Source organism: Acomys minous, assembly GCF_964271855.1.
Source record: "Acomys minous genome assembly, chromosome: 5".
NCBI classification, from domain to species: Eukaryota; Metazoa; Chordata; class Mammalia; order Rodentia; family Muridae; genus Acomys; species Acomys minous.
Window position 1 is genome coordinate 23,045,046 of NC_140494.1, and position 15,741 is coordinate 23,060,786.

General features: G+C 41.7%; 1 protein-coding gene and 1 long non-coding RNA gene across 10 annotated transcripts in view; one reads left to right on the forward strand and one right to left on the reverse strand.

The window, feature by feature from the left end:
• ARHGAP21 (Rho GTPase activating protein 21) overlaps positions 1-15,741 on the reverse strand; it is a 127,654-nt gene that overhangs the window by 32,762 nt on the left and 79,151 nt on the right. For 5 of the 9 annotated variants that reach the window (XM_084782820.1, XM_084782823.1, XM_084782822.1 and 2 more), the window contains 5 exons: positions 12,726-12,818; positions 10,567-10,645; positions 8,040-8,094; positions 3,240-3,269; positions 180-2,070 (listed from right to left, as the gene is read on the reverse strand). In XM_084782820.1, the coding sequence (XP_084638946.1) occupies positions 180-2,070; positions 3,240-3,269; positions 8,040-8,094; positions 10,567-10,645; positions 12,726-12,818 (2,148 nt within the window). The remainder of the gene's footprint in view (positions 1-179; positions 2,071-3,239; positions 3,270-8,039; positions 8,095-10,566; positions 10,646-12,725; positions 12,819-15,741) is intronic. The other 4 variants (XM_084782824.1, XM_084782825.1, XM_084782827.1 and 1 more) reach the window with 1 other exon arrangement.
• On the forward strand, positions 3,280-7,106 carry LOC311598043. The gene is made up of 2 exons (XR_014779455.1): positions 3,280-4,845; positions 4,913-7,106. It is a non-coding gene; the product is annotated as an uncharacterized lncRNA (long non-coding RNA).

A 15,741-nucleotide genomic window follows, 5' to 3' on the forward strand; every position in this document is an offset into this window, starting at 1 on the left:
GGGAAGTGTTTGTCTAGCATGCATGGGGCCCTGGGTTCAATCCCCAGCATTAGAAAAAACCGAAGCAAACAGCAAGTAAAATGCTTTTTAAAAGATTTCTGTGCCTATGGAATATAAATCCTCCTTTTTTCAAAACGCCTTTACACAGTGGATTCTGTGCACACCCCAAATGAGCTCACCTATATAAGGGATGGAAGCCAGGGAATCCCCAGGGGGACTGGTGCTTGACGCCTTCCTTTCCTCCATTCTCTTTATGTGGACCTCTCGGCGAGCATCATTGGGCAGCCAGCAGGTGGTGTCGGACCCGGTTTCCTGGTCATTCACTGCCAAGATGTAAGACTGATGTCTCAAAGGCTGTGGCGTCTGGCGGCCAGATGGAGGTTTTTCTCTTAGGACGACAGAGTCCTTGTTATCTAGCACATCTGGCTGCTGCATTTCAGGATCCTGAAAGTTTAAATCTCCATTCCTTGGACTGGCAGATAACTCTAAATCTGATGTTCCCAAGTTCTCAGGGAGCTGAGGACCAGTCTTAGCAGAAGTTCCCGGTAAACACGGGGACATCTCGGGCTCCAGCTGGCGATCAAGGGTGCTCTCGGGTCTGAACCACGTCTGCTGACTCAGCAGACCGTGTTGGTACAGATGATTGACTGGCCTTTGGTCTTTCATGGAAACCAGTGAGTGCTGGCTGAAGGATGGTTTTGAGACAGGTATAGAAGGCGCTTTCAGAGAATTACTTCGGACTTTCACAAGCGGGGACCTGTCTTGAGAGATACCCCGTGGCAGTGACACCCCACTAGTAGCTGGAAGACTTCTGTTGGAATGAGGTGGCCTTAGGTCTGGCGGGATTTTTTTAAACTGTGAGACAGGCCCCACTCCTCTACCGCTGAGCCGCCTGTTATCAGAATTAACAGCAGGGGCCACAGTCAAATTTGAGCCTCGGAAAGGTTTGTGGATTTCTTGCTGCCTGGGTCTTTCATAAATACCTCGTCTGTCATCCTGCTCAGTGAACCCACTCCACTTGTAAGTCTGTTTCCGCTCCCCGTTTGCGGCAGGCATTTGACTTTCAGAACTGACGCCAGCTGTGCTTTCACCCTGGCCCTCGATATAATCCCATGAGCGAGTTCGATGATTACCAAAACCAATAGGTGGGGAGGTCAGCGCTCCTTGAGATGCGCTTCTTGGGCAATACTTTACCAGCACAGAATCCTCCAGTCTTTCCTGAGATACACTGCGTTGCCGGATCTGAACAGACTGGGGCACTCGGTCATGAGAGGTGCTTCGACGTCGTACCTGCAGAGCAGTGCGGGTGGGCACCGCCTGGCTGTAGTCTGCTGCACTCTGAGATGCAGCTCTTAAGCTGTCCAGTCTTTCCTGGATTGTCCGGCAACCCATGTGCAATCGCCTGTTATCAATGTATTCCTTGTAAGTCTTGTAATTTTTCCAGTCTATGTGCTGATGGGAGTTTGGGGAATAGTGATTAGCAGACACAGAAGGAGAATCCACAGCTTGCGACCTACCGCTTGAGAGGCCTTCCGGATGCCCACTGTAATTTCCAGATTTAAGTAAAACTCCAGAATGTTCCAGTGACCTGGAGCCTGTAGTCTGATGACTCAGATGGGCAGTGGGAACGGAGGACGGGGATGCGGTTCTTGGCGCTGCTTTTGATGAGGCCTGCTCACTCACCCCATACCTTACCTCTTCAGTTCTATGGCAAGGACCTGAATGGCTGTTTCTATTGGACAGCAAGTCTACCACCTTCTCAGAAGGCACGATGACAGTCCTCACACTTTCACTGCAAACACACACTGCTGTGTTAGATTTCGCAACATCTGTTGGTGACGGAGGCACTTGTATTTCCATTCTGTAGGCCCTGCCAGGCTGTGTCAGGACTGGCGTACTGGTTTGCTGTTTGCTCGGTAATGAGTCTGGAGGAGATATTTCAACTGTCTGTGTCGCGGCTGAAGGGGTGGACGGCACCCAGGGATAGCAAACTGGCGGAGGCTCGGGTATGTTACGGGCATTGCCGCTGTAGGCTTCGTTGCCTTTCAGGTAGGCATCTTGAGAATATGCCTGTGCAGAAATGAGAGGAAAGTGTCACGCAATAATCCCACTCTTTGACTGGGCCAGCCCTACCTTAATGCTGGACGATGCTCACTATGGCATGCATGCAAAGCACAGCAGAGTGCATTCTCACAAATTATTCTTAGAGAGAAAGAATAAACTGCAGAACGTGCCACACACACACAGACTGCAACCATTAATTTCCCCAAAAGGTTCACGGACATATCAGATCACCCCAAACCAACGAGACGTAGTCATGCTATTTCTAAAATCTCATTTAAACGCTAAGATTTTCAGCAGTCAACAGGTTAAATGGCTGCCTACTAAATCCCAGCAAAAGAAAATTCTTAATGTTTACAAGGAAGAAGCAAACTATTAAGTCTCACCCATATACATATAAAAGGCAGTAATGCTATAACAAACTAAGCATTATTGAAATGGCTTGTCAATTAACTATAAAGAATTCAAAATAATAATCCACCTTTTAGAATTAAGCCCCTAAGCAGCCATGCTAAATATTTTCAAATTTCAAATCAGTGAATGTGCATGTTTAAAAAATTAAGTAGCACATACTAGAAGAAAAACCGCAATTCATCTTTCCGAATATAAACTTTTTGTTTTAAGCTAATGCAAACATTACCCAATAAACTTATTTTGTTTCTTTTACTTAAGACATTTTTCTTTTACTAACAAGAATGCAGGTAGCTCATATTTTTTAAAGTTATTTATAAAATTGTCTAGCAATATTTTTGAAAACTTAAGAACTGAAATTAATTAGAGAGACTCCACACAGACAGAGCTCATGGATGCCACAGGAGACTCTGCTCAGCTCCAAGGCAGTTAGGTGTGACGATTACCGTCACTGACTGACTGAGCTAACTCACTGTGGCAGTACAGCCTGCCTTCGTAGCACACAGCCCGCAAAGCCCAAGTGCAGCTACCGAATAATGGCAAAGGGCTGGAGAGGGAGAGGGGGAGACACTTAAGAAAACAGGGATGCAGATGAATATGCTCTGACACTAGTTATAGAGGGTGCAAACAAAAACAAACATAAACACACACACACTCTGCACATTAGTACAATTAAGCACACTTACAGTCACAATAAATTGGCTTGTTATACATCTCTATGAAACACGACTTAAAAAGCAAGGAAATGGCTACTGTGCGTCTCTTACCAGTGCTGTGACATCCTTTGTAAATTGTAGCTAGCAGAAAATAGGAAAACATAGCAGAAGGTGCTTACTGATAGAAAGACAGAATCATGTTGTCATATTGATGCTGGAAACAGCAAGCTAAAAATACATCTACCCTGATTTCTCTGGAAGGTACCAAGAGAGGTAAAGGGCAGTGGAGCATAAGAACAACTTCAGCATCCAATCGAGCATCTCGGTCTCCCACTTCTATCTGGTTCTTACTGAGCCTGTCTCCCGCTCTCGGAAGCAGAACACATCTGGTGGCACGCGTCCCTGGCAGCTATCTCCTCCACTACGCAGCACCGCCATCTGATGCTGTGCCCCAAGGCTTCCCTTCAGCGTGAGCAGCGTCGCTGCCTCTCTCTTCCCCTGAGCTCCTTCCATCTCGGCTTCCAGAGGACTAACCGAGTGCTCTATTATGCCTTTAGAATAGTGCAACCTCCTCCTCCCCTGTAGAGCAGAGCACAGCCACAAACTGTCAGCTGACCACGGACAGCTTTGCCATGCAATTGCAAGAAACTACCATTCTTGTTCAGATTTTTCACTCAGAAATTAAGATCTTCCAACACAATGTCTTTTATAGTGTTTTATTAGTTTATGAAATAACTACCAACTAGACATAAAAACATCACCTCCAGAGATAATAAGTATATTGGAACAGTCTGGAATGCACTGATAAATCAAAACTAACTCTATGAACACACACACACACACACACACACACACACACACACCATAATAGTCTTATAGTATAAACATTGTCTATCTGATCATGAAATATGAAATATGATCCTCGGTATGTACTTGGACACAACAAGCTTAGCTTTTTCATGCTAATTACGTCCAAGCCACTGCTTTTCTGTGACCAAAAGAGAAAAAGAAATATCTGGGAGAGAGCATCATGGATTGTCTTGTGATATTTTCTGCAGTGGGTTTGTGCAATCTTGTCCGCCTGAAAAGAAGGGCAGGTCCCTACAGCCAACAATGTCAGGGAAGCTGATGAGTGTTGACAAACCTCAATTGCACTAGAACATACTGTACTTAAAGAGAACATATAGATTTACTCCATGAGGCTCATTTCTACCCCCACAGGTTTGAACATGCTTGGAAAGGCCACTCAACAATTTAAAGGTAACTCAATTATTCAAATGAAGAGAAACATTACCTATAAAACACCTTAAATCTTTATAGTCTTCAGATATAACTAAAATTTCCATACAGAAATTCTAGACACTAAATTTGGGAACAAACTGTCTTCTAAATCACCACTATGGAGAAACCACAACATTGCTAAGGTCACTGTAACTCAGCATAGACTGCACTGTCAGGTACACACAGTAGAGAAACAACATTGCTAAGGTCACTATAACTCAGCATAGACTACACTGTCAGGTACACACAGTGGAGAAACAACATTGCTAAGGTCACTATAACTCAGCATAGACTACACTGTCAGGTACACACACAGTGGAGAAACAACATTGCTAAAGTCACTGTAACTCAGCATAGACTACACTGTCAGGTACACACACAGTGGAGAAACAACATTGCTAAAGTCACTGTAACTCAGCATAGACCACACTGTCAGGTACACACAGTGGAGAAACAACAACATTGCTAAGGCCACTATAACTCAGCATAGACCGCACTGTCAGGTACACACACAGTGGAGAAACCACAATGCTAAGGTCACTGTAACTCAGCATAGGCCGCACTGTCAGGTACATAAGTGGAGAGTAGCTCAGGGCCGCAGACAGCAATCCTGAGAAGCACAGCATACTGCACACTCATTCCAAGGAACGTTGCAGAAGCATGTGAGGGACACACAATACTCAAATGCAAAATGCCCTCTTCCCATGGCTTTAAAGAATTCTTTGCGTCCCATAAAGAATGAAGTAGTCATAAGCGCAGGGCATCTGACAGGATCAGAATGTGCAATTTTCTGAGGCGAATGAATACTGAATATAAGAATATTATTTTACATTCTGAGACGAGAATTGATAATTCTAACCTACTCACATCTGTAATTGTGCTATGCTTTCTCTCTGTGCTTGTTACTTGGCACCAAATCTTTCAGTGAGAAATCATGGTCCAACGTGTCAATGTTTTAAGTACCCAGCAGGGAATCTTTAAATTAGCAGTGAGTACCAATTAAATGGCACAAAATACCCCTTAAGCAAAACAAAGTAATTATGCCCTTATATAATGGCGTCAATTTATGTTCTTATATTATGTTATTAAGTCATCTTGTATGAATAAATTTACCTGAAACTGTATGATCACTGCCATCAATATTATTAAGAAACATTTATTTAACCACTCAACTTTGGTTGTTTTGTTATTTTTTTTTTCATTTTTAAACTCAAATGGATACTTAACAATACATGTAAGTTGTTTTTTTGGAAACAGACAACAGTGATACTTTCCCAAAATAGAACACCATCAAAAAACTTAATTTTGTTTTCGATTGTTTCCTTTTAGCTCTTTTTACATGATTCTACATTCTTTCTTGATTTTTTTTTTTTTACTCTTGTACTTTAGTTTTATCTCACAGTAGTTGAAAAGCTTGTACTCTCACATTAAAGCTAAACATAATGAAAACAGAACAGTGGTAACTCAGATAGACATCAAAACTTTTAAAACAAACTGTGGTAGGGGTAGGAAGTGAGGAAGACAACCCAGAGAACTAACTGCACTGACCACATTAAGCAGCATTTACTATCAACAATCAGGTCTTCAGTACATGTCTTATGACTGAGAACATCAAAGAGACTTCAAGTAATTTTTCAGAGCAGATTTTAGCAATCACACCAAGTCACTTAGCACACCTATCATTATTAAATAGCTAAAGAAAAAAGCAGGCTGTGATAGCATATGCCTATAATCCTAGCACTTGGGAAACAGAAACAGAAAAATCAAGAGGTCAAGACCAGCACTGGCCACACAGTGAATTCAAGGTCAGCCCATGCTACATGAGACCACCCCCCAAACCAAATTAAATACTATATGGAATAAAGAGACTGCAATTCTTGCTTATACCAGTTCATCTTTAGCTTACTAACTGAATGATGTCATCTACGAAAAAGGCAGGAGTATCATGTCTGTTTGTGGAGTAAACTGCAAGAGGACTAGCCAATCGCTGAGTGTAGGAGAAGAGGGTGGCACCTGTGCTGCAACTTATTTTATACACTTGTCTATATTATGGATAAAGTTCACAAAGCACATCCCATTCTTACAACGCACAGGACACTATCCCAGTGGCCACAGCACTTGCCTCATAAGTGCAAAGCCCAGCATCACAACAATAATAATTTATTTTTAAAGTAACTGCTGGTAGCTTACAAAATATGGCAGACACTTCTGGAATCCCTGCTCTCCTGTCCCTTAGACTTGACTGGCATTTAACAAATGCATATTTCATTTGAAATAGAATAGTATGCTGATTATGGAATATACAAATAACTTTTAAAAGTAGTAACAAATTAAAAGAAAAAAAACTATTAAAATTTAAAACAATGTTTCCACTTATGTCACATCACCACGGGTGGCAGGTAGATCCCTGCCAGCAATACTGAGTCCCAGGCACAGCCGTGACACTGGGGTACGAGTGAAGACAGAGCACCAGCACACATATGTATGTGCTGGCAGTTTACACATGGATTGGCTTCAGATCAGCCTGAGTGCAAACACTAGGAGCACTGCTCTCCTCCTTCCTCTCCTAGACAAGCTGCTTAGCTTCCTGGCTTCCACACAGGAGAGCACAGACTCCCAAGACATTGGGCAAACATCTAATATGCTCAGGTATCTGTCTCACCCAAAACAAACAAGCAAGCAAGCAAACAAACAAACTGTTTAGGAGTTTATTGGGATAAATTCAAACTATGTTCCCTGTCTTTCCTAATTTAGCTGTAAATAAAACACAAATCACTGAGAAAATCTTGTCACCACTTCCTGTACAGTAGTAGCCTGTGTGTAAATGCAGGGTTTCACTCACTGACCTGCCAAGTCCACCGAAAGCATTGTTTTCCTGAGTAAAATATATGTTTACCATCTCTTTAACTTAAGTACTATCTGCACATGGGTATTCTGTTAAATACACTTCCTTCTGACATCAGGAACATGGTTTACACTCAATGCTCACGTCTGTACCTGAACCGGTTCATTTCCTCAGATCCACTTCCCACTAAGCTGCAGCACCCTTTACTGTGAACACTACTTCTAAAGAATGAGTTGGCACTGTTGACAAAGCTGCTCGGTTAACTTAAAACAGTAGTATGTATAAGAAAACTAGCATGGTCTTTCTTAAAACTTCTATCTACACATTACAAAATAAATCCTGATTCCTAAGGATGTGCCCTCCAGCCTTGGGTCAAGAAGACACTATACAATGTAAGTTGGCTTAACTGTTCAGTAACCGCATCCTACATAGGAACACTAACAGTACTATGGAATTAGAGGTCGGCGAGTTAGCTCAATGGTAGAAAGCTTGCCTACCACAGTCAAGGTCCAGAGGAGTTAACTGTGTGTGGAAGCCAGTCCCATGTCACGTAATTCCACATACTAAACAATAATCAACCAATCTATCTCCCTCTCTCCCTCCCTCCCTCCCTCCCTCTCTCTCTCTCTCCCCCATCTGTCTGTCTGTCAAATTTTCCTAAGTGAACCAGGAGGTTGTTTTGTTCTAGAATCTTTTATTTATTTATTTTTAATGCAATTCACCTTCCTTTCAAAATTATCTTAATATTCTTGTCTACAAACAAGCTCCTCTTGGAGAACACTTACCACTTGGAGAATGTCTTCATCCTTCGGCATAACGCTGAGCTCCAGTGTGGCATCACTGAAATTGAACACAATGCCGTCAGTAAAGAGCAGGAAGGGCAAGAAACTATAACTTACTGCTTTGCTTTTTAAAGCATTTGTCTGACAGAATCATTACTCTGAAAACCAAACCATAAGAAAGGAGTCACTAGGACAGAAGTAAGTGGCATACAGAAGAGGGCAGTTTGTGCAGTTCATAATGAAGCGAGCCTCTTCATAATGTGCCACAAATTCAGAAATTAAAAGTGTAACTTACTAGTTTTAGGACAAACTTGTAAGCATATCACCCAAGTATGGCTATTTATTTATTTGTCCTTTGGCTTACTTACGCTCTAAGACAAGTTACAGGTTTTTAATCACACAGCCTAGCGATTTAAAATTTATTAACACAAAATAAGAGGAAACTCTTCTGGTAATGCTTTGCTTTGTTGTCCTTCAGCTCTGGGAACTCATCTGTAGCTCGCTCTACCTTAGCCCTTCAACTTAATATTTTAAGCAACTTTAAACTTCCTAATTTTGAAAATTCCACCTTAGCCTCAGAAGTGAAGACCATCAGCTCACCATCACCTCTACTAGAACAATTCATTCTCAGCGTCACCTCAACTATTTCATCTTAGATTGTTCTAGGTACAGTTTACAGCTGTTTGATGCTAGTACTGCAAACTTCTGTTAGATGGGATGGAAAAGGTTGCCTAGGTTTGCACAGGTCAACGCAACGCTGGAAGGTATAGCCAGGAGGGGGACTGTGTGCCAGGCCCTGGTTGATCTCCAGCACAGGAAGGAGAGAAGTCACAAGGACAAACTGAATTTAGCTTGTGACCTGGACTCATATTTAGATGCATCAAAGATAGTGGGGCTATCTCCGTCTAACAATTGTCCTAGCTCCCCCTTAATACCCACAGATTAAGAAATAATTCCAACATAAAATGGTGTTTAAAAAAAAAAAAGGCCCAAATCCATTAATTTACCAGTCTGTTTCAGTTGGTAAATTCCAGGAGGATGGTAAAGCAATGAAAGCCACAGGTGCAAACACATTTAAGAATACAGGGAGGCCGGTGCAGCTCAGCATTTACAGTCGGGTGAAAACACACACCACGAACAGACAAGTCCTTTGCAGTGATGGACTTGGCTCTCAGCGGCTTTGCCCACTGCCACACAACCTTCCAAAGCACAGCATGGTCATAAGCAGCTTCTCCTCTCATCTTTAACCTGCTTGTGCTAGCTGAAATATTAAGACCATCTGGGTTTCTCCAGAAGATCTACACGCATAATCGGGAAATTACGTGGATGTGGGAGAAACAGATTACACTGTGTATCAGTATGCTGGTGTCACCGTGGTGACCTTGGTTACTGGGGAAAGGGACAATGCAGGGACACCTCTCCTGCTGCCTCTGCAGAGGCTTTGCCTACATCATCGACACTGCATTCAAGACTTGGCTTTTCTAGGAATACTCTGAGATCAATTAATCATGATCGTGTCATTTACCTGTAAAACCACCACACTAGAAATCAGAGAAACAGGCGCTAGGACATGAGTACAAATAATGTAAACTACGGCACAAACAGCTTTAGACTTAGCTCGAGACCCTGATGGGAACAGCTGGGAAAGTGCCTGCCGGGTTGATCTTCAAAGCCTAAGACATCCCTTGTGGTGGCAAGAGCTTGTCATCCAGTGGGAGGGGGTCTCTGGCCAGGCAGTCTAACCTAGCATCGTCTCAAAGGAGGCGATGGCGTCCACAAGGACAACCCCGAGGCACACGCAGGCACACAGGCACACACGGAATAACACTGAGAGGAGCCATTTGGTAACCAGAACGTTATAGGTTTGGATTTGGGAAGAACCTCTTAGACCAGAGATGGGACTGGACATCAAAGCCAGACTCACTCACGTGCTTGACAGAAACTCAGCACTGTGGCCTCTTAGACTTTGAATTTAAAACAGCAGCACATTATTTTAAAATGTCTAATGTATGGGTGAAATAAAGTAAGACTAAATTACCTGTGTGGCCCTACTATACTCATTCTATAAACAATGCATTTGCTTTTAGAGCTAAAAATTCTATCATCTGTAGGTTACACACAAATGGATTTAAAAAGAGTATCTTGCTGCTAAAACAAATGAAAGAATATGAGCCAATGGTTTTATTCAATAAGAGTATTTGGTAAAAATACATGCATCTCAGTAAGATTTCATTTTTTTAGAAAACCAAGTGTGCATTTATTTCTATATTTAAACAAATTATATACCTATCATTTCAAATCAAAGTGGAAAACTCATATTTTAAATCTATAATGTGAGCTGTCAAACCCCAAAAGATTTTACAAATTTGCAAACCCACTAGCAATCAGTCAGTGGGCTAACATCTGGTAATACTAGATGCACCGCCCACCATGTGGGGAACTTCTGTGTCACCCAGTACATAAGCACTGCAGGAAGCCTATTTGCTCTGTATGGTGTTAGCCATAGTTAATCAGGTTTCAAGACTCTTACCTGTTCTGAATGAGAGCAATTACTTGGGAATAGGTCTTTCCTATGACACTTTCTCCATTGACTTTTATAATTCGGTCACCTTCAAAGAATAAGAAAAAGGGTGGGGGTGGGGGTAACAAAACAACAGATTAGGAACTCCTGAAAGAATTTACTTTGGGTAACGGTGAAGTAACTCCCAAGACTACCCCCTACCTCCTTACTCTGTTTTGGTGGTGCTGGGATCAAACCACTTGCTGCCTGAGCTACATGCCCAGACCCAATAAGCCCTTATTTTTAAAATATACCTGTATATTTTTAAAGTACCTGTTACAAAAATATATCTGCTTTTTGATGCATCCGACTTCTCGTGAAGTATAGCAAAGTTCTAAGTACGAATCCTAAGTAGTGATGAACTTCAACTGCAATGGCACTGGCCCGGGTGAGCGCTGCTCGCATCCTCACACCTGTCAGCTATTAAGGCCCTCAGAACTGCCAGTGACTGCTCCCCCACCTGCCTTGTCACTCTGCTAAAGAAAGTCACCCACAGCATTCAGACAGCGCCTGCTTACATTCCATCTGTACCATCTGAATCTTATCCACTGACATTTTTTACCATCTTCTTCCAACCTACATATCTAGTTAATTGATTAGTGTACTATACAACTTAAGTATGGATATGTGTATGTTTTGTACTTCATATCTATTAATTTACTCTTCATTTTAATGGAAGAAAATACTAGATTACTCATAAAAACTGAGAGAAATAGAAAGAAAGAAAGAAAGAAAGAAAGAAAGAAAGAAAGAAAGAAAGAAGAAAGAAAGAAAGAAAGGAAAGAGGACAGGAGTGGAAAATAGAAATAACATACTTCTTGTGTGCTTATTGCATCATCTCCAACTTATTTTCTCAAAAGTGTTGACATCTGGAGTATGATAGATGATGCATTCTAACAGAATTCCATATGTATAAATACTAATATACCCATTGTACATACTAATGATATTAAAATAAGAAATACAGGGGACAAAGAATTGAAAGAGCCAGAGAGGTCAAGGGCACCACAAGGAAACTTACAGAATCAACTCACGTGGGCCCACAGGGGCTCACAGAGGCTGAACTGGCAAACAGAGCATACATGGGATGGACCTGGGTTCTCCGCACATATGTTAGAGCTATGCAGCTTGGTCTTCATGTGGGACTCCTAACAGCAGGAGCAGGGCTGTCTCTGACTCTGTTGCCTGCCATTGGTTCTCCTTCCCCTAGCTGGGCTCCTTGTCTACCCTCAATAGAAGAAGATGAGCCTAGTCCTACTACAGTGTGCCAAGGAGGGTTGCTATTCATGGGAGGCCTCCCCTTGTCTCAGGAGACAGGGAGAGAGGCATGTTGGGAAGGGATGGGAGAAGGAGGGGACTGGGAGGAGGAGAGGGAGGGGAGGCTGCAGTCTGGCTGTAAAGTGAATAAATTAACTAAGGAAAATATAACATAAAGGTAATTTTATGTTACGATGATAGAATAATTACAATGCAGCCTGGTAAATCTCAGTAGTGGAACTCACTTTACTCAAAGGGGACTAAAAGAAGTGTTCTGTTGGCTGCTATTTTAAATTGTTTTATGCATAAAAATGAGAAAATTGTTCTAAAGTATTTGCTAGTCCTTGGTCTTGAGTTAATTTTATTAAAGTCACAAATCAAATTAACAGAATTATTACCAAACAGCTATTAAATGTATCTCAGTAGACCATGCCCACTCACTCATACCTAGAAACAAAGGAACTTGCAAACACATGGGAAACCTCAGCCCTTCTGAGTGCTACCTGCCTGACCAGGCACTTCCAGGCTGGGAGAGCCAAGAACATCTCAATTATACTGAAGAAATATATTCATCGGTTTGTTAATTTATAATCCTTTTGTCAAAAGTCAACTTTAAAGGGTATGTTTTTTAAAAGAGAGACTGTGCAAGTCTGTGTTAACTAAGTGTCCATACTTTATCAATTTACGTTAGGTCTGTTCAGCTGTTATCCACTAAGTTTCAAAAGAGATGGAACTCACCTCAGAAACAGTTATGACAGCCGTGAAGAGATAGAGAAGCACACAGAAGGACAGAAAAGGAAGAAAAAACAGAAAACAAAACGTGTAGGAAACCAAGTAAAATGAACGTAGGGGATGCTGAGGATAACCGTCACCTGTGCACAGCCCAGCCTCAGAGGCAGGCCCTCCCTCCTTCACTTGTTTAACAAATATGGTGTCCATCGGCTCCAGGCGGTTTCTTTGCTTTCCTAGGAAAGAAAAAAAGCCCAAGGCAATGGTTTTATTTTACAGTATTTTATTAAAACACCCAAACATAAAATGTTAGTAGAGATTTTTTTATAAAGTATTAAGCACATCCTCAATCTGGATGCTAACACGAGACTTTGGCATTTTCACTAAGTAAGCATTTACTGGCTTCCTCCGTAGCACAATGCCACACCGCTTGGCTGTTTGCACTTACTGAGCACATTCTGTGTATTAATGACCACATTATATGCCGTGCGCATCTTACAGCTCCTAAGTCTCACAGTAACTGTAACGACCACTAGCACAAAGACGACTGGGGTCTAAAGGGACTAAAGATCTTCCAAGGTCACAGAGCTAACAAATATCAACACGTGTTACACGGCAATGCCCAGATCACTGCTTTCTAATCTGAATTGTGCTAAACATTGAAGACACTTCTTTTCTTCCAAAAGCTGATGGGAAAAAAGACATAAATAAATAACAAGACAGTATGAAAATCCATTAAAGACAGATGCTGTGGTGACAATGACATCATAATCAAAGTGAATACAGTCAGTATTTCACACGCTGTGGTCCACAGATCCATGTGTATGAAAACCCACAGAGCTTATGAAAAATGAATGTTCTAGATGTGAACAGTAAGTCTCTTTCGTTAACAAGCTTCCCAGGTGATTCTAATAATAGATTGTGAGAATAACAGGGTCCTGAAAGCAGATGTCAAGGAATAATTCAGAGAAGAGAGAACGGGCCAGCTGAGTAATAAACACAATGAAAGGCACTGTGGGATGCAAAAGTCAAAACAAAACACAAAAGCAAAAACACAGTTCTCAAGGTCCGGACCTGGGCATCACATCAGCACCATCCTCGCTGTGTCAGAAATACAGATTGAGGGATGGAAAGATGGCTCAACGGTTTCTCTCTCTCTCTCTCTCTCTCTCTCTCTCTCTCTCTCTCTCTCCCTCTCTCTCTCTCTCTCTCTCTCACACACACACACAAACAAACACACACACACTCTCTCTCGGAAAACACTGGTGCACATTAAGGTTGGAGAAGGAAAGGGAGGAGGAAGAAGAGGAGGAGGAGGAGGAGGAGGAATGTGGATCTGTGAACTGGCTCCAGACTCTCATAGAAGACACAGACATGTAAAGAAGAATGTAGCTTAATAACAAGGTACATACATGCATAGGTTAATCTAATGCTATTTATTAAATAGCAACTCTGGGAGAGGGTGCCACATGTGAGAAGCTTCCATCATTGCTACATGGAACTGAATACTGTTGTATATGCACAGAGGAGGCTCAGAAGACGTTTGTCATTTCTTAATAACAAGCCATCACTCAGCCGCTCCCGTTTAGACCCAGCTCTGTAATCTCCCTCTAAAGCAGTGACTGATCACTCAACCACCCAAGCCACGCTCACACAGAAGCAACTTTTCATGTTTGAGAAATTGGTTGCCATGGGTTCAATTTCCTTTCTCACTTGAAATTTTCTGCTCTTATTTGTGCTCACAAAAGGTTTACTACAAGAATTTTGTTCTTATTTGCTTACTCATTTGCTGTATGTGCCTCCGTGAAGCTAACGGGAAAGAGGTGTCTCGTTTTCCCTGCTATCCACAGCACCTAGAAGGGCGGTCAGCATCTCATAAGCAACTACTGAGTTGATGCCTAGATGTATTGCTCAGTTTAACTCTCACAAGCTTTGCAGACGGGCAATGTGATCCAAGGACTGTCATCTGACTGAGCAAGAATGAAACTGAGCAAGAATGAAACTAAGCACTCGGCAGAGGCGGAGGAGAGATTTGTGGCCAGGAATGGATTCAAATGTTGCATTCTCAGTAACTGACATTAATCCATTTGTCAGGCCTCACTGATACAAGCCCACTTATAATTACAGTCATGAGCTACAGAACACTATTTTGCCAATGACAAACCATATACCATGGGAGCTGTACCACACAGCGTTAGGTGTGTAAAGGTCATGCTATCTAGACACATTTTTAGCTCTGTTTGTTATTTGATTGTTTTCCTTTCCAGTGCTCGCATGGAACCTAGAACTTGCATTTTAAGTGAGAGCTTTGCCAATGAAATATATTCCCATCTAGGATTGTGTAAATACACACTGCAACACTAACTCAGTGACAAAAATCACCTAAGGACATCTTTTCATAATGTACTGCTGTTTTATGTGATGAACAGCTGAAATTTATAAGAAAAATAAAGTATATTTCAATTTCGTTGTTCAAAATGCAAACACTGAATTCTAATAAAGAAGGTAATCAGGCTAGATCCCTTTATGACCAATCAGATATGTACAACAGCTGGCTTTAAAGGACAAACACTTATATCTAAAGATCTGAAGATTAATGTCTTATTAAGACACTGCTTTCACAGGAAGGCTTATAGAATACAAAACATTTATTGATGACCCCCTGGTCTGTCTCATTTGAAAGCATAAAATACAGAGGCTGGAAAGATGGCTCAGCAATTAAGAGCACTGGCTAATCTTCCAAAGGACCCTGGTTCAAGTCCCAGCACCCACATAGCGACTTATCACCATCTGTAACTCCAGTACCAGAGAATCCAACACCTTCTTTTAGCCTCTTGGGCACTAGACACATATGCACACAGACACACAAAATAAAATAATAAAACATTAAAATAAATAAATAAAAGAACTTGCTACAAATATGTATTAAATGCAAATGACTATTGATACATTCTACAAAATAATGAAGTTGTTGTCATTGTTGTTGTTATTATTATTATTAGTGGAGTAGCAATGTGGTGACACCTAAAACTTCTGGTAGAAAAGTTTGCTTACGCAGAAGATATCCAAAATAACGTGGTCCTAATGTCTCCAAAGGAAATACTACTTTTGCAATGGCTTCTCTTGTAGTCAGTCAATTCTCTACTGACAAGTCTGTTA